At 41.8% G+C, this 23964-nt stretch overlaps 1 protein-coding gene across 9 annotated transcripts in view; it reads right to left on the bottom strand.

The window, feature by feature from the left end:
* nfia (nuclear factor I/A) overlaps nucleotides 1-23964 on the bottom strand; it is a 529589-nt gene that overhangs the window by 222051 nt on the left and 283574 nt on the right. For all 9 annotated transcript variants that reach the window (XM_041208194.1, XM_041208200.1, XM_041208198.1 and 6 more), the window contains one exon: nucleotides 2870-2944. In XM_041208194.1, the coding sequence (XP_041064128.1) occupies nucleotides 2870-2944 (75 nt within the window). The remainder of the gene's footprint in view (nucleotides 1-2869; nucleotides 2945-23964) is intronic.

Raw genomic sequence — 23964 nt, 5'->3', positions numbered from 1 at the left:
TATTATTGGCATTTAGTACGTGGCTAAGCAATACTAATTTCAAGACCACAACTCTGTTCAGATGACATAAAAAAAAAGGAACCTCTGAAGTTAAAAGAACAAAATTGTTCGAGGAGCAAACATTGTTTCATACTGACAATGGGCCAACCCCTTGGGGCATCAGCAGCTTCTTGGTGAAATTATTCAAAGTATGGCGTTAAAGTTAAAAATTAGCTGAAAATAGTGAATTGAGGCATAGTCAAGCTTCGGCCTGCAACATTACAGTGTTTACTAAGATTAGGTTTGCATCCCTGATTTTCCGCATATGGAGGAATGAAATTCTGCAGCAGCAGCTCAAGTTCATTTGCCCTGTCACATTTTATGTTTCTGGTGGCCAGAAGGGACCTCGCTGGGCTTTCCAAGGTTTTCTCATTTGCATACTGCTTTTGCACTCCCGTTGTGGTTTGTGTGATGTGCTGCAAGCCTGGGCAAGAAGGAAATGTGCAGATGTCATTTGAAGCAGCAGCTGCAGTTCCTGATTACTGAAAATTGATTCCTGCCGCTTCTTCTCCTGAATTGTATGAGCTGTGAGGTGAGCCAGGAGTCTGCCAATTCATGTGGTGTAAGGAGGATTTTCTGAGAAGGGCTGATAAATATGCAAAGGTGGGTGATGGCAAGAAAGACTACCATTTCTGGTTCTGGGGCACCATCAGGGTCCCAGTCATTGCAGCCCCAGGACATCACTATAGGAACTCTGCAAATATGTCCTAACCATCTTCACCTGCTTCATCAGTGAGCTTCCCTACAGCACACACCATTGATGTAAGCTGACCTTATACTCTTTTGTCCTCCAGCCTGTACCATTAATCACCCTTTTAAAACCCACAGTAACAAACAGAAACACCTGCATGTGTTCATTGCTTATTCAAACAAGGTGAGATGACATTCCCTTCAGTAGCAAACTATTCCAGCTGGATTTTGCCATTAAGCATTTTCTAACTGACAGCTATATTTTTCACGTGAGGACTAGTCTCCCTCTGTTTTCTCCCCACTCTGTTATTTTGAGAACAAACCACAAATATTGCTGTGAATGTGAGCATACCAATAGCTCCCTGATCCCTTGAAAAATGTCATTTGTTGACAATTCCACATTGTTCAGCTCCATTCGCATTATCCTCTGATAATGAAGCAGCACATGCCAGCATACTGCAAGACCCAGATAACATCCAGATGTAGAAAAGAGAGTGGCAGGGACATTCACACCACATAAATGTCAGATAATGAATATCTCAAACTAGAGAAAGCCCAGCCAACTCCCTTTGACCTTCAATGGCACCGCCATGAGTGAATTCTGCGTCAGCAATAGTTTAGGATCATCATTGACCAGAAGTGTAACTGGATCAGCCACATCAACACTGTAGCCAACAGAGCAGGGCAGAGGCTGGATACTTCCACTGGGAAGAGGTTGATCGTGTGCAGAGGTTACACTATACTGAACTGGGAGGAACAGGTTCAATAGACCAGCTGATCCTTTTATGTTCTTTTTCATATGTTCTTATCTGACATATGTAACCCATGGCACCCTGAAATAAGCCAGTGGCATCAAGGTACAAGACAGTATAGACTTAACTTTCTGCACCAGGGAGATGGTGATAAAGTGGTAATGTCCCTGGACTAGTAATCCAGAGGTCCAGGCTAATGCTCTGGAGACATGGGCTCAAATCCCACCGTGACAGCTGGTGGAATTTAAATTCAATCTGAAATTGAGAGTTAGTGTCAGTAATTGGTGACCATGAAAATACTGTTGATTGTTGCCCACTTCTCATGAAAGAATAAAAGGAGGCAGGGCCAAGACAGTAAGGGAGGAAACTTGGAAATCCTTCTCCAGCAGATAGCAATATTCCACAACTGCCTCCCTGCTGAAATATAAGCAGAGACACAGCTCCTCTGACATGCCAAGAAAACTGTGACATATTCTAAAAGCATGGTCCTCAGTTGGGTGCTAATCCCTCCTTTACTTCAGGTTCATCTGCCCCTGCTCCTGGCTGAAAAGCTCTCCATCTCCCTGAGGATTTAGTAAAATGGAATGTCCATTCTATCCAGAGTGCTGTAGCCGAGCTCAGACAAGCTATCAAACTTAGAGGGGATGCAGAAGTGAAGTGACAACAGAATAAACCAGCATAATTTAGAAGCTGGAACAAACAATGCTACTGAAATATTAGTTAGCGAAGAAAACAAAATGGGCCAAAAGCAAGGTCTCAAAAATCACTGTAAAAGAACAGGCAGCACAACTTTAACCAAAGCAAAGGATACCTCCAATGGCTAACGACCTGGTTTTAAAGGCACACAGCAATGGCATTGCAGCATCGACACAATGCATCAAAAGTTGTGATGCAACAAGCGCAAGCCCCAAATGTATGATATCAAAGGCTCTAATGGAAGTCATGCCATGGAGCAGCATGAGTCTTGTGTAGTTTACATGCAGCCAGAAAACTTGGAGAGGTGTTTACAATGCAAATTGGGTGCAAGATCTCAGCCCTTCTGTACCTGGTACACAATTTGTGCCACCAGTGCATGAGAGAGGAATTTCAGTCACTCAGTAGGGGATGGTCACAAAGTTGCATTCATAAAGTCATTGGAGCTAGTTGCCAATTGGTCCTCTTGGCTAGACTGTGGTGTGTGCAGTACACAAAGAAGTGATAAATGAAATGCCAAAGAAAGAATACCAGCATTACATTTGTACAAATAAATGTAGATGCTTTTTAAAAAATAATTCTAGGAAGAAATGTAATTATTTAATGATTTCAATTGAGATGTTTGAACTACAGCTGAAATTTCATCTGCACCTTCATTAATCATGCCTAGGTTTACATGAAATGTTTCCACTTACTTTGCGACACTCTCACTAGCTCAGTGACACTGAACACGCCTGATGTGACAAAGCTGTCTTGGAAGCCCAAATGTCCTGTAAAACAAGGAAATAAAGAAAAGTAAGCTTCTGCAGAGTAATAATTTGCAATTAGGAATTTTGTATTTCACAACAAAGTATGGACATCCTCCATTTAAAAAGAAACATGTGAAATTCTATTAAAAATGTTCCCACTCTTAATTAACCAAATAAGGTACATAATCGAATTGAAATCCTGCTCCAAAAGGGAGAAAGCAGTTGAAAACAATTGATCACCAATTCTTAAAAGAGTGGGCTGATTAATACAAAATACGACATTATATGTAGAATAGCAGATACTATAAGATCATGAAAGGTGCTATATAAAAGTGTGTTCATTCTTCTTTGAAAATATGATTATAATCCTTACGTATTTCACAAGTGTTCCCAAGAAGCATATCTCTGAAGCATGATGACTGTTAGCACCTCACAGTAGGCAGTGGCACTCACTCCACCTGTTGCAAGCATCTGGACAGGTACATCCATTCAAGGGGATCTTGGGATTTTGGAAGAAGCATAAGTAAGGAGGAGCAAGTGGAGGTGGCTGCAGAAAAGCTGGGTCTTGCTGACAAGTGGATAGTGCAAGGCCACCTTCAGTTGATGAATTCTGCAATTTCCATCCATTATTGTTTACTGAGCTGTCAATTTCTGGCGTCTATTTGCACACGTGCACCCAGATCAGTATGATGGCTATTGTGCGCTAGCTCTAATCTCTGGAATTCCCTCCAAACCAGTTTCTCCGCCTTTCAGACCCTCCTTAAAACCCATCTCTTTGGCTAAGTTTGTAGTCACCCCTGCTAATATACCTAGCACAGTGTCAATCCTTGTCTACTGTCCTGTGAAGCACCTTGGAATGTTTTTCTAAGTTAAAGACACAATATAGTTTACAATTATTGTTATGGTTGTTAAGCTGCATCTATATGATTGTGTTTGAGTGCCTTACAGAACTGCAGACCACTCTGGATGACATAATGCATCCTAGGCCATCTTCAGCTCAGCATCCCTTAATAGCAGTCCAAACACAGCTGTGGGTTATCTTTATAATATGAATCAGAATATTCTAGAGGCCTTGGGTTCATGTATTGGTAACTTTATCCTTACTAGGGAATTACTATAGCAGTAAAGTGCTCCCCTGAAGATCATAGGTCAGGCTGAAGGAGTGTCCAGCAGTAGAAGTACAACATTAAGTACAAGATTAAGCACAGTTGTGGAAGCCATTGGATGATTCAATATTTGTGCCATTTGACTGCTCCACTCAAATAACCCAGGTTGAGGTAGAAAGAGGGCAGGCCCAAGCATCCAACAAAGAATCAAATGTGGCTCCACCAATTGCAAGGCCAACACATGCTCCCGCTCAAGTCATCCTGAGAGCCACTTAGTGACAATGAGCTGCCAGCCTACTCACCTCCTTCTTTCACCTAGAAAGTGCACTAGATTAGTTAGCATGCAGATGAGATAGACCATGCAAAGTGACAGAAGGGAAGTTCCAGATAAAAAATGATAGAGATGCACATGCAAACTAATTCATATAATATTTAATCATTCATCTTCTTTTTGCACTGGATGACATTTCAGGCACAGTTGCCAGCAGTGCTGACCTGCTCTGTGACAGATTCCCAGGCCAGAGCAGGTCAACCCTGCACTTCCTGCAGCTATCCCTGGGATACAGGACTTGCCCTGTGTGTCTGCATTCCTCTGATCAAGGCCTGGGGGGCCTGGTGGATGAAACTGGATGCTGCCTTCTTCGTGAGCTCTCAGCCCTCTTTTTCTGGCTGCAAGACATCTCTCCATGTGTCCAGAAGATGGCTGGGCTGGAGAGAGAGAGATTGTGTTTTGCCCTGGCCTTTAAATATGGCACATGGACCTTCAACCCTGCCAACTGATGACGGGCAGGTGAATCAGCTCCCAGGTGATTTGGCCCAATATTGGCCTGTGAATAATTAATGACCCTCTAAGCATGGAATCGGGCACGAGTTCCTGCCATGGGGTGAGCACTGCCAAAACTGCCCACTGACGCACTTACAGACTCATAAATGGAAAATTCCACCCAAGGTTACCCAAGAAAGGCCAAAAGGGGCTGAATTTCCAACAGACTCCGCCCAATTTGAGCTGGTTGATCTATTAGTTAAAAGGGGCAAAAATCTGCAGACCACATATCAGCTTTTACAAGAGTAGGCTTAGTGAAAGATTTTTCAGGCACTTCCAGCACATTTCCAAGGAAGTGGCACCTTCACCCCTCTGCTGAAAATGGGCAACTTCCTTGCAATTACCTGCTTCTTCAGGCTGACAAGTGCCTGGGATGTGCTATTAGTGGTGCAGGCCCACTACTGCTATGAGAATCAGCAAAGCTCTCCAAGCCTAAAAGATTTTCTGGAGTTTGTGAGGGAGGTTTCTTGCAGGCACATTCCAACATTTGCACCACAGTGTCACCTTCATCCAATGCTCATATATAATTTTACTACAATTAATTCATTTCCACCATCATCTGTTGGTCCTCTATTCTAAGGAAACCTACCCCAACTGCCCCTGAAAAATGAAGCAATTTCAATCAATGGCCCAGATTTTGGGCTTAGAGGTGAAGGAGCAGCATTCAGCATTCACGTCACTGGCTGCTGCCTCTAAATTTTTTGTGGGTCTTTGAGGGCAAACTTGTTGTCATTGGTTATCTAACCCAGTACACTTCCCTCCCCAAGGGGTCTCTCTAACATATTTGAGCAGAAGAAGCAACAGCAAGGCTCTTCAACCAGCCAATCAGATTGAAGAACCCTGACTGAGCCACACAGAACCTAAGCCGATAAATATAAATTAGAATCTTTAATTCTTGGAAAATCATGCACCCAATGTGAATTAAAGATATGGAGAGAAAGATAGGATTAAGAGAGAAAAGACGCAAAGAAAATGTTCCAAAAAAAATTAAATCTCCAGCAATGATTAAATTCATTAGGAATGAGAATTCATAATTGTACAACCAATTTTTGTACCATTTGGCTGATTACAGCATTAAAATGGAATTATACCTGAATGTGCTGGCCCTAACTTTTTCTGGAGATGTAATGTGTAACAAATGGCAAATTTATTGGTAAAGTAACTTCACACCCTCGCATGGACTTTAATGCTGGGCCAGTCGGCAAAATACTAGTGAAGCATAGCTTGTGGAGAAGCAGGGCAAATCAGATAACTTGTGGATTTCTACATTTAACTGAACATGTACAGGCCCTGAAGTTTCTGTCCAATTTATTCCATAGCAATGATGAGCATTGATAGCCTCATAATTATCCTTTATGTAAAATGCGGGTCTCAATTCCTCAATCTCACTTTTCAGCAACTGCTAGGTACTAAATGATCCTTCTTTGGGTAATTTCTCCACATATCAGCTATTCTGTATGAAAACTGTCACTAAACTTGCTTGAGGCTAGTGAATTTTGTATTTGTATGCTGTAGCCCTATATTTGTTGTCCAATAGAAATAGTTTGCTTACTTACCCCATCTACACCTTTCATCATTTTGAATGCTTGTATCATATCTCCACTTAGTTTTCTTATCTCTAGTGAAAATAAGTTGTTACTCCAGCATTTCTTCAAAAATATTCTTCTAAGGCCTGGAATCAACCTGATCACAGCCCAGTGTCCTCCAGGTGCACCAAAGTACCCAATTTGCCTCATTAGTAACAGTCTCATAATGATAAGATGCTTTTAAAATATGGCTAATAACTATTTCAAATTTATTTTCCATTTGGATTCTGCCAATGGAGACACATGTTTAATACTACCTGTCCCTGTATACATTACTCTACATCGTTAAATGTCACATGTACAGCCCATGGCTGAAATCTGACCTGCAGAACAGTGTCATCAAGCACAGGCTTCCCCTCAGACACAGAGAAGCTATCAGGAAATTTCCAGAATGTCCGAAAAATCTTGTCAGCTGAGGCAGCTGCATCAGAACCACTGATTTTCTAAATTCAGTCTCTCCTGTGTCTCCAAGATATTTTCTGAACTCCTCGCCCCACCAATGATTTTTGTCTCATGCCGTTATGTTGCATACATCCCTCTTCCCTGATTCTGCTCTCTGGTCCTTTCCCATCCACTTCTCGACTTTATTTCTTTGAAGAGTCATACGGACTCGAAACGTTAACTGTGTTCCTCTCCGTAGATGCTGCCAGACCTGCTTAGATTTTCCAGGTATTTTTATTTTTGTTTTGGATTTCCAGCATCCACATTTTTTTGCTTTTAACTTGACTTTATTTGTTGGGCTTGTGCACCCACTCACAGTCTGATTGGAGCTTTCCTCCTCCATTCACATTTCCACACTTTGGAGTCACCCATAGTGTTCCTCTGCACCACACTTAAGATATATGTATATTTGAGATATATCTGATATTTTCATACCATGTCAAATACTGTCTTCTGTCACTAAAAGCTCACTTGATAGACTGAAATTGATCATCTGAGATAAGAACTTAGTGGAACATGGAAAGCAAAAAGGAGAGGGGACTGGATGGAAAGAAGTGCAAAACATGAGAGAGGAAAAAGAACTGAAAATCAGAAGATTATTGAAACGGACTGAGATGAGAAAGTAATGAAAAGCATGCTTCTTCTATGAGCCTGAGAGCAAATCCATAGGCGACTTATGATGGGAGCTACAAAATGGGGCAAATTTTCAATGCAGGGTTGGGAACCTGACACCCAGATGAATTCCAGGTCTTGATCCTGCACCCAAGTCAAGTCACTATCATGACGTGATTTTCAAATGTACATGGCCTAATTGACCAGGAAGTGAGCTAGGTACCTAATTAGAGTCATTAAGTGCCTCTATAAGGCAGGAGTTGCTGCCTGGTGCCAATGGCAAAGACAGGCAGCAGCTATATGCGGACTGCTGCTGCCTTGCTGATTAGAGCAGGCAGCTCCTAGGAATTGGAAGGAGACAGACAGCGGCCTTTCATGACAAAGTAGGACAAATGATTGTGCCAGCGCTGGTTGGCCCCTCAGGTTTGTTGAAGAGACTGCTGCAAATGAAGTTATTTGGCCACACAGCCAACCCAACAGCTGTGCACAAGACTGCCCAGACTTAACCAAAAAACTTTTGAAAATTCCATTCTACTCCACATCGGCCCCTTAACAAGTTTCCTAAGGGACTGGGTGCCTTCCCCTTTCCCTCCCACCTGCTGTCCCTTAGAAAATCTAAAGCTGTCCTGGAGGCATTGGGATCCCAACATGACCTCAGGGGCTGCAATTTTCACAGCCTTCCAGTACCTGTACCCGGCCCTGCCTGATATTGAAAATCTGGCCCAATGGAATTCAGAAAGTGTTTCAGTATGGGAAATAGTCATCTTGGCGAAACAAGCTATAATAAAGGTGAAACACGGATAACAAATGAAGGTATCATTGTCGGATCAGATGGCAACTTTTGGGGCCTGATGTCATGTTGGTAAGCCCTTTGCAGATGAGCCAATAATTGGATGGAGCCAGCACAATATCTGGAATCACCTTCTCTTGTGCCAGAGTCTCGAAGTCTAATGTCTCTGATGCCTTTTCGTATGAGAAATGTGGAGATGTGAAAGAATTGAGTAAACTTGGTTCAGGCTTGAAGAAGCTTCCTTGAATAAATAATTCTTGAGCCTGTTTTGTGACTTGTCTGAATGCGGTAAACAAAATTGAAGTGGAAAAAAGGGCACTAGGTCAGCCAAAGAAACCCCGTGAAAAGCCAGAAGTGAGTTATGTTATTTGAATAGTACAGGTTGCAAAGTACACTGATTGCCATGGGCAGGAAGGGATGATTTTCCCCCTCTTGTTATAGCTTTCCTTCCCACTGTGACAACCCAGGTACATGCGGCAGACAGTATTATGTGCTTTTGGTTTAAACCTAGTAATCATTAAGGCAGACAGTTATGTTTGTATAACAGATTAGGAGCACATCCCTTATGGAGAATAGTAGATGGCTCGGTCTCAAGCCCTTTCTGACTTGGTGCATTTTCTGTTAGGACTCATCCCTCTCAAGCTATAGTTTACTCTCAAATAATCGATTGTTGATTCTGGTCTAATCAATATTTGCAAGCACGATTTTTATCTGTCTATTCCACTGGTAACCATGCACACTTCTGGAACTCTACTCCTGAAGGCATCGGAGAATAATCTGTCATTGCCCTGCACATTGCCGAAGTCTGTGATAGAATCTGGAACTGTATGCTTCTAACCATATTACCAACATGCGGTCTTCCAAAAAAGCTGCATTTAAAGCCACCTAGTTTCCTCTCAAATCGCTTTATCTGTTTTGTAGTTATTGGCTCATCCACTAGCTCTTCTTCCAATTATTCTGAAATTCATTGTCTCTTCGTCATATTGACAATCTCCTTAACTCACCATCTAGCCCTGACCACCCTTTTGCTCTTCATTCCACTTTACGTTCATCAACTTACTCAGAGTGCATGCTCTCAGCGTTCCCAACTGCCAGTTCTCTTGAAATGTAATGGTTGAATCAATACATTTTGATCTCTTTCAAGGCCATCAGTGGTACTATGTAAATGTTGTTTCTTTTCATTAAATGCAGTTTCTTTATATTTTGTGTAACAATCTATCACATCTTATCTTTAATGGCTCTAATATTAAGCTTTAATGATTTTAACCAGTAAATGACTGCAAACATGGCACATAAAGGAATGTCATGCAAATCGGTTAACCAATGTGTTAAAACAGCGCTCAAAAATTTTCAACCTTTTTGTGTGCTCAGTTCATTAAGATATTGCAGTGGTGATTCAAGCACACATTTCAATGAAACAAATAGACTGTTTTAGCCAAGTGATGGTTTCTATGATTTTACTTTTGATACAAATCTGTTTTTATGTTGTTGGCATTTGAATGGACTGAGGTATAATAAAGTCCTGTATCTGTGGAAGCAAGAATCCTCCAAATGCGGTTCACTTCTAACTCCTTCCCCAAACTCCAGCAAATGAGGTCTAACTTGCATGCATTTCATTGTTATTGCAACCTTATCACAGCATAATTGAAAGAGATGGGTCTGGAAGGTATGCAAATGCAAGTTGAGATTATAAAAACACATGCTGAAAAGAATAGGAAGAGGCATTCACTAATGATACATTTTATTACAAAAATTAGCAAACACGCAAATTGCAGCAACATTATCCCAAACACACAGGTGTATTTTTTTAAATAAATTGTAGCATTAAGTTTCCAAGGTCAGATTAAACACCTCCAGTCTGGATTTATCTGGCTGGAAAATGCTAAGGGAGGGATTGATCACTTAGTGTAGAAAGTGAAAAGGAATGATATTTGACAACAGGACTCAGGAATAACCTTTTAACTGCTGCAGTCATGGTTGACTGTCCTTTGACCCTGAGAGATTATCTGGGATTTCAATGACAACAGTTAGGACGGAGCGTTTTTGAATAGAGAACAATAATCAGAGGGTGAGCAATAAAAGGCAGCAGAATCCCTGCCCAGATCAGTGTGCTGATTAGAAAATTGGTTCTTGGTTCTGATTTAATAGACTGTAATAATGAGAATTTTGTAAACCAAAAAATAAATGGAGGACTAAAATAACTGAATGTTCAACTTAAAGTTAGGGGTGCAGTTATCCATTTGCACTTCCAGGTCTGCAGAAGCTATCTACATTTCATTCTCTTAGGCTTTTATAGACAGATGGTATTTGCCTTCCTCAACTTCTCTGTCTTCATTTCTGGGGATAGGCTATCAATCAATATCCACCCTAAACGCACTGATTCCCACAGCTACCCTGACTACACTTTGTCCCACACTCCTTCCTTTAAAGACTCTACTCCATTCTCCAAGCTTTTCCTTTTCTGTCGCATCTGTTTTGATGATGCCACCTTCCATACTGATGCTCCTAACAGTCTAGATTAAGCGGAACCAGTGAAAGGTTACTGCGTATAGGATAAGAGCTCATGGTGTTGGGAGTGATATATTCGCATGGATAGAGGATTGGCTAATGAGCAGGAAACAGAAAGTTGGTATAAATTAGTCACTTTCAGGTCAGAAAACTGTAACTAGCAGAGTGCCACCGGAATCAGTACTGCAATCTCAACTATTTACAATCTATATTAATTACTTGGATGAAAGGACCGACTCGGTTGTAGCCAAATTTGCTGACAATAGAAAGATAGGTGGGAAAGCAAATTGTGAGGAGGATACAAAGAGAGAAACTGCATTATGTTGCAATACAGAGGGATCAGGATGTCTGGGCTGAATCACAAAAAGTTAGCATGCAGGTACAGCAAATAATTAGGAAGGCAAATAGAATGTTAGCCTTTATTACAAGAAGGATGGAGTATAGAAGTAGGGAATTCTTGCTACAACTGTACAGGGCATTGGTGAGACCGCACCTGGAGTACTCGTTCGTTGTATCCTCCTCACAATTTAGCTTTCCTACCTACCTCTGTATCATCAGCAAATTTGGCTACAATACAGTTGGTCCCTTCATCCAAGTCATTAATATAGATCGTAAATAGCTGGGGCTCCAGTACTGATGTGCTGTGTACAGTTTTGGTCTCGTTATTTAAGGAGGGAGATATCTGCAGTGGAAGCAGTTCACAAAAAGTTCACTAGGCTAATTCCTGGGATGAAGGAATAAAAACAGAAAATGCTGGAAAAACTTAGCAGATCTGGCAGCATCTGTGGAGAGAGAAACGGAGTTAACGTTTCAAGTCTGTATGACTCTTCTTCAGAGCTTGGATGAAGGGGTTGACTTTTGAAGAAAAGTTGAGCAAGTTTGGCCTATACTGGAGTTTAGATGAATGAGAAGTGATCTTACTGAAACATAAAATTCTGAGGGGGCTTGACAGACTAGATGCTGAGAGATGTTGCCACTCATTGCGGAATCCAGAATTAGGGGAGCAAGTTTCAAAATAAGTGGTCTCCCATTTAAGACAGAGGCGAGGGGGAATTTCTTCCCTCAGAGAGTTATTAATCTTTGGAATCCTCTTACACAGAGAGCAGTGGAGAGTCGGTTATTGAATATATTCAAGGCTGAGTTAGACAGATTTTGATCAACGAGGAGTGAAAGGTTATGGGAGGATAGGCAGTAAAATGGAATGAAGGTCACAATCAGATCAGCCATGATCTTATTGAATAATGGGGCATGCTCAAGGGACCAAATGGCCTACTCCTGCTCCTATTACTTATGATCTTATAGTCTTATGATCACTGTCTTCCTGCTTCCTCAACCAAGGATTTTCCTTCACCATGGTTAACAAGGCCCTTGATGGTCCATTCCATTCCCCAAACTTTTTGCTGTCATCTCTTTTCTCCTTCTAAGAACCACGATAGGGATCTTTTTGTCCTCACCATCCAGCTCACTTGCCTCGACAAATGGAATAGTGTGGAAGGCCATTTCCACCACTATTCTTTCACAATTCCAAAGAAAGTTTCCTCTGCAACACCCTGGTCCACTTATCAATTCGCTCCCAAACCCTTCCCATTGCACTTTGCCATGCAAGCACAGAAGATGCAACACCTGCCCTTTAACCTCCACCCTCAAGGACCTCAAACACTCCTTCATGTGAAACAACGATTTACTTGTTCTTCATTCAATTTAGTATACGGTACTTGCTCCTCTATACTAGGGAAATCAAATGCAAGTTGGTGACCGCTTTGTGAAATATCTCTGTTCAGTCCAACAGCATGACCCTGAACTTCCAGTCACTTGTCATTTTAATTCTACACACCACTCCAATCTGACATTTCTGTTCTCAGCCTCCTACACTTTTCCAATGAAGCTCAATGAAAGCTTGAAGAACAGCACCTTTTCTTTCGATTAAGCACTTAAAAGCCTTCTGGACTCAACACAGGAGTTCAACAATTTCAGATAATAATCTCCACCCCCTTTTTTTGGATGGCAACTGTTGACGATGATTCTGTGATTCCCATTTACACCTCTGTTAGACCTGTCTTGCACTTCTTTACTTGTCCCATCTCCATTTGCCTTGTGCCATCATCCCTTTTTGTCATTTAAACTCTCCTGCCTTCCACCTATTACAAACCTTCCATTTTATTCTTCCCCTCCATCGTGTCTCTCCCTACCTCTGTGCTTGCTTAAAATCTGTTACATCTCTCACTTTTCCAGTTCTGACAAAAGGCCATCAACCTGAAACGTTAACTTTGTTTCTCTCTCCACAGATGCTGCCTGACCTGCTGAATATTTCCAGCATTTTCTGTTTTAATTTATTTACCAGCACCTGTAGTATTTTGCTTTTCTCATTGGGCTTCACTTATGTTTGAAGTTAGGTCTATTCTTTCAGAATCTGCTGAATCCTCACTCACCTTTAAGGAGTAAGATATTGACCTTTGAATGACTAATAAAGACTGGAGCCTATTAACAAATCTACCTCTTGACATACAAGCAAATATCTATGTATTGGGAAGGAAAAGCACAGATCCTGACCGCCTTTTTCTTTATTCTTTTATGTGGGGTCAGCGTTGCTGGCAAGGCCAACATTTGATGCCCATCCCTAAATGCCCTTGAGAAGGTAAGTGTGAGTTGCCATCTTGAACCACTGCAGTCCAAGTGGTGCAGGTACATCCACAGTGCTGTTAGGGACTTCCAGGATTTTGACCTGGTGACAGTGAAAGTACGGCAATAAGTCAGGACGGTGTGTAGCTTGGAAGTGAATTTGCAGGTGGTGGTGTTCCCAATCGTCTGTTAACCTTGTCCTTCTAGGTGGTAGAGGTCATGAGTTTGGAAGGTGCTGTCAAAGGAGGCTGTGAGTTGCTGCAGTATATCTTGTAGATGGTATACTCTGTGTGGCTGCAGTGAATGTTTTAAGTGGTGGATGGGGTGCCAGTCAAGTGAGCTGCTTTGTTCAGATGGTGTCAACTTTCTTGAGTGTTGTTGGAGATGAACTTATTCAGGCAAGTGGAGTGTATACATCATGCTCCTGGCTTGTGCCCTTGCGGATGGCGGACAGACTTTGAAGAGACAGGAGGTGAGATACTTGCCTCAGAACTCCCAGCCTCTGACCGGCTCTTGTAGCCACAATATTTATTTGGTAGTGCAGTTCAGTTTCTGGTCAATGGTAACTCCAGGATGCTGATAATGGGGGATTCAGTGCTGGTAATGCCATCAAATGTCAAGGGGAGATGGTTAGATTCTCTCTTATTAGAGATGTCATTGCTTGGCACCTGTGTGGTGCAAATATTACTTGTCACCTCTCAGCCGAAGCCTGCATGTTGTCCAGGTCATGCAGCATATGGACATTGACTGCTTCAGTATCTGAGGAGTTGTGAATGGTACTAATCATTGTGCAATCATCAGTGAATATCCTCACTTCTGACCATCTGATGGAGGGAAGGTCATTGATGAAGCAGCTGAAGATGGTAGGGCCTAGGAAACTACACTAGGAACTCCAGCAACAACGTCCTAGGACTGAGACAATTGTCCAGTAATCCCCTAACTGATTGGTGGGTAATTGGCTGGGCTGGATTTGTCCTGCTTTTTTTTGGACAGGACATACCTGGACAATTTTCCACATTGTCGGGTAGATGCCAGTGTTGTTTATGTACTCAGACAGCTTGGCTAGGGGCACAGCTAGTTCTGGAGCACAAGTCTTCAGTACCACTACTGGGAGTTGTCACGGCCTATAGCCTTTGCATTATCCAGTGCATTCAGCCATTTCTTGATATTACATGAAGTGAATCGACCTGGCTGAAGACTGGCATATGTGATGTTAGAGACCTAGGAGGAAGCAGAGATGGAGCATGCGCTCGACACTTCTGGCTGACGATGGTTGCAAATGCTTCAGCCTTGTCTTTTGCACTGATGTGCTGGGCTCCTCCATTATTGAGAATGGGGACATTTGTGAAGCTTCCTCTTGCAGTGAGTTGCTTAATTGTCCATCGCCATTCACAACTGGATGTGGCAAGACTGCAGAGCTTAGATCTGATCCATTGGTTGTGGTAGCGCTTAACTTTGTCTATAGCATGCTGCTTCTGCTGTTTGGCATGCAAATGCTCCTGTATTCTAGATTCACTAGGTTGACACCTCATATTTAGGTATGCCTGGTGCTGCTCCTGGCATGCCTTCTGCATTCTTCATTGAACCAGGGTTGATCACTTGGCTTGATGGTAGTGGTAGAGTGAGGCCCTGAGGTTGTTAATGGATCACAATGCCTCACAGATGCTCAGTTTTGAGTTGCTAGACCTGTTTGAGATCTATCCCATTTAGCACGGTGGTAGTGCCAAACAACACGATGGAAGGTTTCCTCAGTATGAAGACAGGACTTTGTCTTCACAAGGACTGAGCGGTGGTGACTTCTATCAATACTGTTATCGACAAATGCATCTGTGCCAGTTAGATTGGTGGGGACAAGTCTAATTAGTAGATTTTGCCCTCATGTTGGCTCCCTCTGCCGCAGGCCCAGTCTGAAAGATATGTCCTTCAGGATTCAGCCCGTTCGGTCAGTGGTGGGTGCTAGGAGTCATGCTTGGTGATGGACCTTGAAGTCCCCCAATGAGTACATTCTGTGCCCTTGCTACCGTCAGTGTTTCTTCCCAGTGGTGTTCAACATGGAGGAGTACAGATTCATCAGCTGGGGGATGGTGGTAGGTGGTAATCAGCAGAAGATTTTCTTGCCCATGTTTGATCTGATACCATAAGTCAATGTTGAGGACTCCCAAGGCAACTCTCTCCTGACTATACTATGCCCACCACCTCTGCTGAGTTTGCCCTGCTCCACTGACATACCCAGGGATGGCGACAATGGCTATAAAATATGATTTGGTGAGTATGACTATGTCAGGTTGTTGCTTGACAAGTCTGTGAGACAGCTCTCAATTTTGGCACAAGCCTCCAAATATTAGTAAGGAAATTTTACAGGGCCGGGTGTGTTGTTGTTGTGTTCCGGTGCCTGAGTTGTTGTCCAGTGGTCCACCTGGTTTTATTCCTTTTGGACTTTTCTGGAGCTGAGTGGCTTCCTCAGCCATTACAGAGGGCAATTATGAGCCATCATGCCACTATGGGTGTGGAGTCACATGTATGACTGACCTGTTAAGGACAGCAGATCTCCTTCTCTACCGGACACCAGTTGGGTTTTTATGACAATTGATGAAAGTTTCAAGGTTACCATTACTGAGACTAGATTTCAATTCCAGAATTTAAAAAAAAAAATTGAATGTAAATTCCATGGCGGGATTTGAACCTGTGTCTCCAGAGCATTAGCCTGCGCCGCTGAATTATCAGTCCACCACATTACCATCTCTCCCACTAATATCTTTGATCATGTATTCACGTTTATTTTGCACACAGAAGTACAAGTTTTTAAATGTTTCTGTAAATTCTATAAAATGCACAGTAACAGCAAAACTCTGACTGAAACACCAAAGAAAAGTAAGACTTGCATTTATGCAACACTTTTCACAACCACAAAACGCTTCACAGCCAAAAAAAATGCTTTTGAAGTGTAGTCATAGGAAACACAGCAGGGAATTGCATTCAGCAAATTCCCACAAACAGCAATGTAATAATGACCAGATAATCTGATTTTTGTGAAGTTGACTGAGACCATAGACCATAAGACATAGGAACAGAAATTAGGCCATTCGGCCCATCGAGTCTGCTCCGCCAATCAATCATGACTGAGGGATAAATATTGTTCAGGACACTAAGGATAACTCTGCTGCCCTTCTTTGAAATAGTGCCATGGGACTTTTACATCCTCCCGAGCAGCCAGAATGCATTTTGATCTAACATTTCATCCAAAAGACAGCACCTCCAACAGTGCAGTGCTCCCTCAGTACTGCACTGGAGTGTCAGCCTTATTTTTTGTGCTCAAGCCCTGGATTGGGACTTTAACCCATAACTAAGTGATTCAGAGGCAAGAATGCTGCCAATTGAGCCATGGCTGACATGTTTCAATATTAAAAAGATTGGTGTGCAGGAGGAGAATCAGTAGTATCACACAAAATGACTCCCCAGTGTGCTATCTACCATAGTAATACATTTCAGCAGCTCTTCCAACCTTAATATAGTGATAGCAATATTTTGGGGTGGGTTTGCGTGGTAAATGGAGGATGATTATTGGAGGTGATTGTCATGCAGCTTGACCATATTTAAAGGTGGTGAGCTGAGCTTCTGACAGACCTTAAAGGGTCCAGCTATTTTTCAGGCAAGAAGACCGCAGATGTTGTTTCTGTGGTGGATTTCAGGCAGTAGTCTTTAAGAGTGCATTTTAATTTATTTACTGCCCCAAAACCATCTGAACATGATCAGTAATCCAAAGGAAAATCTATGTGTATTGTTGATTCTAAAATGTAAATATTATAATTATAACAAAGGAGATTTCACTGAAGGTTATTCACTGAAGGCTCCCACAGGAGTTCTGAATTGGTAAGATAAACTTTAATAAAATGCTGAATATGGTAACAACATGTTCCCCTAAACACCTACAACAAATCAGTCTTGTGTCTATCAATTTAAGCTTCTGCCATCAACCTTTTGCACCCTTAGTTGAAGCACATACAACATACACACAAATCAGCTGTTTAAGGAAGGAAAATTAATTAAAATCTAAATGATTAAAATTTGATTTGTGATGATCACATTAGGATTGTACAGTTGGTGCAACTTGCATGAAATAAGCAATGTAACAATGAAGAAGGCCTAATGCATTGAACACTTTAAAAAATCCAATGCTTTGAGTTCTCCTATATTCTACCTATCTGATCCAAAGTGAAGTTGGAACAACTTTGCTGATTCCTTACAGCTACAACGGAGGAGGCCATGGCAGCATCATATAGACATCTTGCTATGGTCTAGCATCGTGCCAGCTTATTTTAACATAGGTTTGGTTAAAAGAAAAATTTGACACCTCAGTCACAAATAATTTGTTGAATGCTTTTAGAAAAAAGCTAGGTTTGTGCCAGACCATAGTTAGGCTTCTTATGGCATCTTCTCTTCCAAACTAGGAGCAAAGTTAAGTACAGGACATAATATGTGTGCAGTCTTGCTGGGTAGTAACAGAGTCATTGTGAATCGTTTGGAAACCTGCTTGATTTTCATATTACTATCATCATTTTAGGTTTAAAGGTCCTAAGATAAGTTTTGCATTGGAACAAAACCTGGTAAATAACAAAACCTCGAAAGGAATAGGATGGCAATGCAGTGGTGAACTACGACAGTTTTCACCAAAACTGAGTATATTGAATGAATGGCATTAATAAAGAAATATTAGCCCCCAAAGAATTTGGTGTTGAAAAAAACACAATGACAAATAGTATTAAAGCCTTAGGAATGTCTGAGTAGTAGATTTAGGGAAGTAATACAAAACCCAGTTAGAAGCAAACTTGGTCCAGGTTATCTGGTATTTAGATTGAAGTCACACAATGAGAGACTTGAGGATGGATCATTTACTGAGGCTCTCAGCTGCAAAGTAATCTATGTACAGTACTGGGGAAACACAAGAGATGTTTAAAAATTAAGCACCGACTGGAATTTCAGCTTGTTTATCTTTTTAAAAATACTAAAATTGCAATTCTCAACTGTATGCTTTGACATAATTTGTCATAAAATGATTAATGTCTGCATATTAAGGTTTAAATTCTTAGCTTACAATGCATATGCTTTGGCATATTTTCAAAGCAATTTGAAGGTGACAAGGATCCAAACTTCAGGTACGTATTATATGGGGGTGTACAATATATGCAACATAGATTAAGTGAACTTCAAAAGGTGTTTCCTGATATAGCACATATTGCCCTTTAGCACCAGTTCATTTTCATACCTCCCAGTCAGGATATACTAAAGTCATCTCTGATTTACAGTGTGAAAAGACAGAAGACTAGTGAAGAGAGCAGAGCTTCCAAAGTGCAAGATTGCAGAACGGAAGTGCATTACTACAAGCCAAACTTCAAATATCATTTGAATTGAAATAGCCAAACAAAAAGAACTACTCTGCTACCTTTAGGTGAAGTACATACAAGATAATGACGAGAAAAGAACAGGACATTAGCGTGAAAGTACAATGTGAACAAATCTGGTGTGCAAGGCTGGAAAAGAGCGGACAAAATCTTCATATGCCCTCCATAAACAAAGCTCAATAAAGAAAGTGCTTGAATTACAAAAGTTGTCAGCACTAACTGACTGTAGTCTTCAGCATACGTAATGGAGAAAAACTTCACGGATTTCAGTGACAGCCAAACGTGCGTAATTTACATAGCCAAACAACAGTGACCAAGCATTGTTACATGGCTATCAGGAGACGCTGGCAGTTTCTGAACCTTTGGGTGAAGGAACATGGAAGCTATGAGTCTTCAGAGCACTTGGCAACCAGATAATGTTCTGAATAAGTTTTATTTGGAACAGGGATCCTTCTGCAGTGGGTGAAGAAGCCTACATTGGTGTTAGCAACAGATTGCAAGCAGGGTAATTTTATCATGATGCTGATGTAACAGCAATTAACTGAAGTCAATTATTATTTTTAAATGAAAGACTGTATGGTAATTAAAAAACACCTCTGTCACCACTGTTGAGTACAACATTAAAACACACCTATAGACCTGTTCAAAATTGAAGAGTTCTTGCTCTAATTTAATCTAGGAGCTCTCTTACTACCGGAAACTTTGAAAACCTACAAGTGTTTGACAGTGAACAAAACACAACGCTAACTGTGGGAAAAAAAGATGTGCAGTTAACTTCTAGATCCTCGGCCTCTATAAACAGCAATTAATAGAATATTTCCATCCGGAAGTTGAGAGAATCCTGGATATCTGAAGTAATGAGCATTCATACATGTGTATGAGTGCCTTGTGGAGGACTGTACCCACAAAACACCCATGCAAGGGCATTTTAAAAGGTCAGAATATCAGAGAAATCACGGCATCTGAATCAGACTCCGATTGCAGTGAAGTGATTTTCCACAGAAATCATCACAGCATTTTGTCCAAGAGTTTTCTAATGAGGCCTGGGTTTGTTTTATTCCATTCCCACACTGACAATGCAGAATTCCTTAACTTTATCCCTGAGGAACAATTGTATTTTAATTACTGCACTGTATGTCTCACTCTTTTATTTAATCTTTTTGATATTTCACTGCTTGCAGTCTAATGGACAGATTCATGTAGCAGTTAAAATAATCCACGAGAAATATAAGGGTATTTTTTGAGAGTCAAGGCTCTAGACTTCACTTGATGGGTGCAGATGTCAGTGGTTCCATCCTCCAATTCTCTGGTCACTTAAATTATAGAAAATGGTGAAGGGGGCTACAAATTTGACTCACCAATCTATACTCCTGATTCTCCATTTGCTTACACATTGACAACTTCTCTTTCACTCCTTCACAACTTCCCTCAAAATAAAGGTGTTGCTATACCCACTTCGGTCCTTGACAAGCCTGCATGGAAACATTTTTTGTTCCAGTCTCTCAGGCTCCCTCCAGTACAGTGATGACCATATTGGTGCCCTTTTCTGCTCTTGCCCTCAACTAGAAAATTTTATCAACTTCGCTTGCAATTTCCACTTTTCTCTTGCCTTCACACAGTCCATCTCCAACTCTTCTCTTTCCTTCCTCAACTTCTGTGTCTCCATTTCTGGGTTAGACTAACCACCAATATTAACAATAAGCCGCATGGTTCCCACAGCTACCTTGACTACATATCCTCACAGCACGCTTCCTGTAATTCTTTCTCCCAGTTTTTCAGTCACATCTGGTAAGATGAAGCAATCGTTCATACCAGTGCTTCTGGTATGTCTTCCTTTTTCCTCAACTGAGGATTCCCCCCACCCTGGTTGACAAGACCCTCAATTGTGTCCATTTTATTTCACGCACTTATGCTTTCACCCCTTCTCCTCCCTCACAGAACCATTACAAGCTTGTCCCCTGGCATCCACCACATTCAATGGATCATCCTCTGCCATTTCTATCACTTACAGTGTGATGCCACCAGCAAGCACATCTTGCCCTCTGTTGCCCTTTCAGCATTCCAAATGGACTGTTCCCTCCATGAATCCCTGGTCCACTCCTCAACCACCCCAACACCACTTCCCCTTCCCACAACACTATTCCATACAAGCATAGGAGATTAATACCTGCCCTTTTTCCTCCTCCCTTCTCACAATCCAAGGCCCAAAACATTCCTTCCAGGTGAAAAAGTGAATTTTTGGACTTCTTTCAAGTTAGCATACTGTATGTGCTGCTCACAACATGATCTCTTTGACACTGTGGAGACTAAACGTAGACTAGATGGTCGCTTTGGAACATCTCCATTCAGTCCGCACGTGTGACCCCGAGCTTTGAGTCACGTACCATTCTAATTCTTCATCTTGCTCCCACTCTGACCTTTCTTTCCTAGGCCTGCCACAGTATTCCAATGAAGCTCAATGCGAGCTTAAGGAACAGCACTTTATCTTTTGACTTGGTACTTTACAACCTTTTGGACTCAATATTGAGTTCAACAATGTTAGATCATTGCCTTTGCCCCTATTTTGTTTTGTTTTTCTTCGCTGGTTTGTTTTTGTTTTCTCTCATTTCTTAATTCCCTGACTTTGCTTTTGACAGCAGTTATTCAGGATACTGTCATTTACACCTCCTCTACACATATCTTTCCTTACTTGTTCCTTAGCACTCCTTTTGGCTTTGCACCAAGAAACCTTTTGTCATTTAATTTTTCCTGCTCTCCACTTATCACAGACCTTCCTTTTGTTTTACTTCCCACCCTTCCTTCCTTTCACTTGCTCAAAACATATTACATTTCCAAATGTTCCCAGTTCTGATGAAAGGTCACAGATATGAAACATTAGCTCTGTTTCTCTCTCCACAGATGCTGCCAGCTCTGTTGAGTATTTCCAGCATTTCTGTTTTTGTCTCCAATTTACTTATTTGTTTAACAAGGTCCTCCATGCTGGGAGCAGTTTGGTAAAATGCATTCAATAATGCACAGTATAGTGTGTTTAGTGAAGATTTGCTTGGCTCAAACCTCAGACATCTGATAATTTGATTGGCTCAAATATTATATTCATACAAGTACAGCAATCAGAACTGAACAGGTGAGAAATGTACCAATCAGAAGTAGGCAAAATGGAGACAAATGTTCTGCATTTTTAAAAAATCAATGTAGTTAGCAAAGGTGACCCTTTAAGAACTCCATAGATCACCCATGGTATATCTTCCAGAAGGACTTGTGCCTTTGTAGCACTCCTCAGCTGCTGCCCTTGCAACTTGTGGCCACATTATTTTCATATGGCAAGGGAGCATGATTTGCCCCCACAAGCCATTGGTTACCTCAGATTCCTCTTTGAAAAGATCAGGGAGGGCAGAATTCCTGAACACTAATGCACCATGGCAACTTTCAAGAAATCTGGCCTTGACTTGCAGAGTCCTTTGCATCTGGTCGCAGACAATCTGTACATTCATAGAGCATAAGCCTTTCTATTCATTAAGTTAAGGAGTTTACTGTAGGAGCTCAGAATGCTATGTGTCTCATCAATTAACCCCTGTATTTCTAGGCAACTCAGCAACTTGCTAAAGCTGTTTGGCTTTAAACCACCACCTGGTATACATGCCAAACTGAACAAGCTCCACTGAAAATAATGTTAGTGACTTGACAAATGCATTTTCTTTTTTAATTCATTTACAGGATGTGGGCTTCGCTCGCTGGGCCAGCATTAATTGCCCATCCCTAGTTGCCCTTGAGAAGGTGGTGGTGAGCTGCCTTCTTGAAATGCTGCAGTCCATGTGGTGTAGTTGCACCCACAGCACTGTTAGTGCATGCCTGCTCTCCAGAAGCTATGCCAAATGTACAGAGAGAATGGGCAATATAATTAGTGCAGGTCAAGAAACCAACACAAACATCTCCTTTCCCAGAATGCACCACAAGAAATACTGTATCACTCGAATAACAAACCTTTTTAAAATTTGTACAAATTTGAGGCAACTTAAGATCATAATTTTGCTGGATGTGTGGCGAAAAACACATTTATGCGCTAAGTGGGTTTTCTGCTGCTCTTCTATCAAGTTATGCCAACAGAGTGGGAGCAGCTTTAAGGAAATTCTGGGTCATCAAAGGTTACATAAATTAAAAGAAATTGATTAAACTTAGCTTTTTGGCAGCGTTTCGTGTTTGAATGTGTAACATTTTCCATTAGAGACCTATGGCTCTCTGATAAGCATAAGGTTTGAGTTCATGAAGAGTTCATGGAGCTCTCATGAAGAAACAGGTTCACTTATTTATGTGATATAGTTGAGGAACAAACTTAATTTTCTTCATCAGTATATAAGGAAAACGTTATTTGCTTTATTATTCAAGAACAAATCAAAATGCATTCCCGTCACTATCTCGGAATATATCTCTTTCAAACTACTTTCCAAACCTATCAGCTGAAACAAGCCTCCAACCAACCTCATCTTCTTGCAACAGCTTAGCTCAGTGAGCAACACCACAGGAGGTGAGTTAGAGCTATTGAAAGATTTGTTGATTTACACTATTGTTATGCTGTGCTCCAAGCATGATATGTGGGAGAGATTGAGCAATATATAAAATTATGCGCAGGATTTTGAGTTCATTGGGCAGGTGCAGTTGGCAGGCTTGGGAGTGGCTGGGAAACGGTCTGCCGCCCACGATCGGCCCCCAACCACGATTTCACGCTGGCGGGCCAATTAAGACCTGACAAGGGTGAAAAGCAGCCCTGCCCTGGTCAGGAAGGGCTGAGATGAGGCAGGGGCTTTTTGGCCGCCGGGTTCAAATGGCGACCCAATGGATGGTTTAAAAGCGGCCCAGGCAGCCCCTGGAAGACTACCACGGAAGGACATCGCCTCTGCATTCCCAAGCCAAAGTTATGGAGTCAAGAGTGGCTAGACATGGCAGGCACGAGGGCAGGTCGGGTGGGCACTCGGCCCCCCCGCTTTTCCAACCAGTGCCTCGCCGTCCTCCTGGAGGAGGTGGCTGCCAGGAAGGACGCCCTTTTCCTCAGAGATGGGAGGAGGCCACCGCACCTCACCAAGAGGGTATGAGAGGAGGTGGTAGCAATAGTGAGCAGCCATGATGTGGTGCAGCACACATGGGTGCAGTGCCAGAAGTGCT

The sequence above is a fragment of the Carcharodon carcharias genome, chromosome 16 (assembly GCF_017639515.1).
Source record: "Carcharodon carcharias isolate sCarCar2 chromosome 16, sCarCar2.pri, whole genome shotgun sequence".
Classification (NCBI taxonomy): domain Eukaryota; kingdom Metazoa; phylum Chordata; class Chondrichthyes; order Lamniformes; family Lamnidae; genus Carcharodon; species Carcharodon carcharias.
Note: the sequence above shows the minus strand (reverse complement) of the source record. Positions and strands in the feature narration are given on the sequence as shown.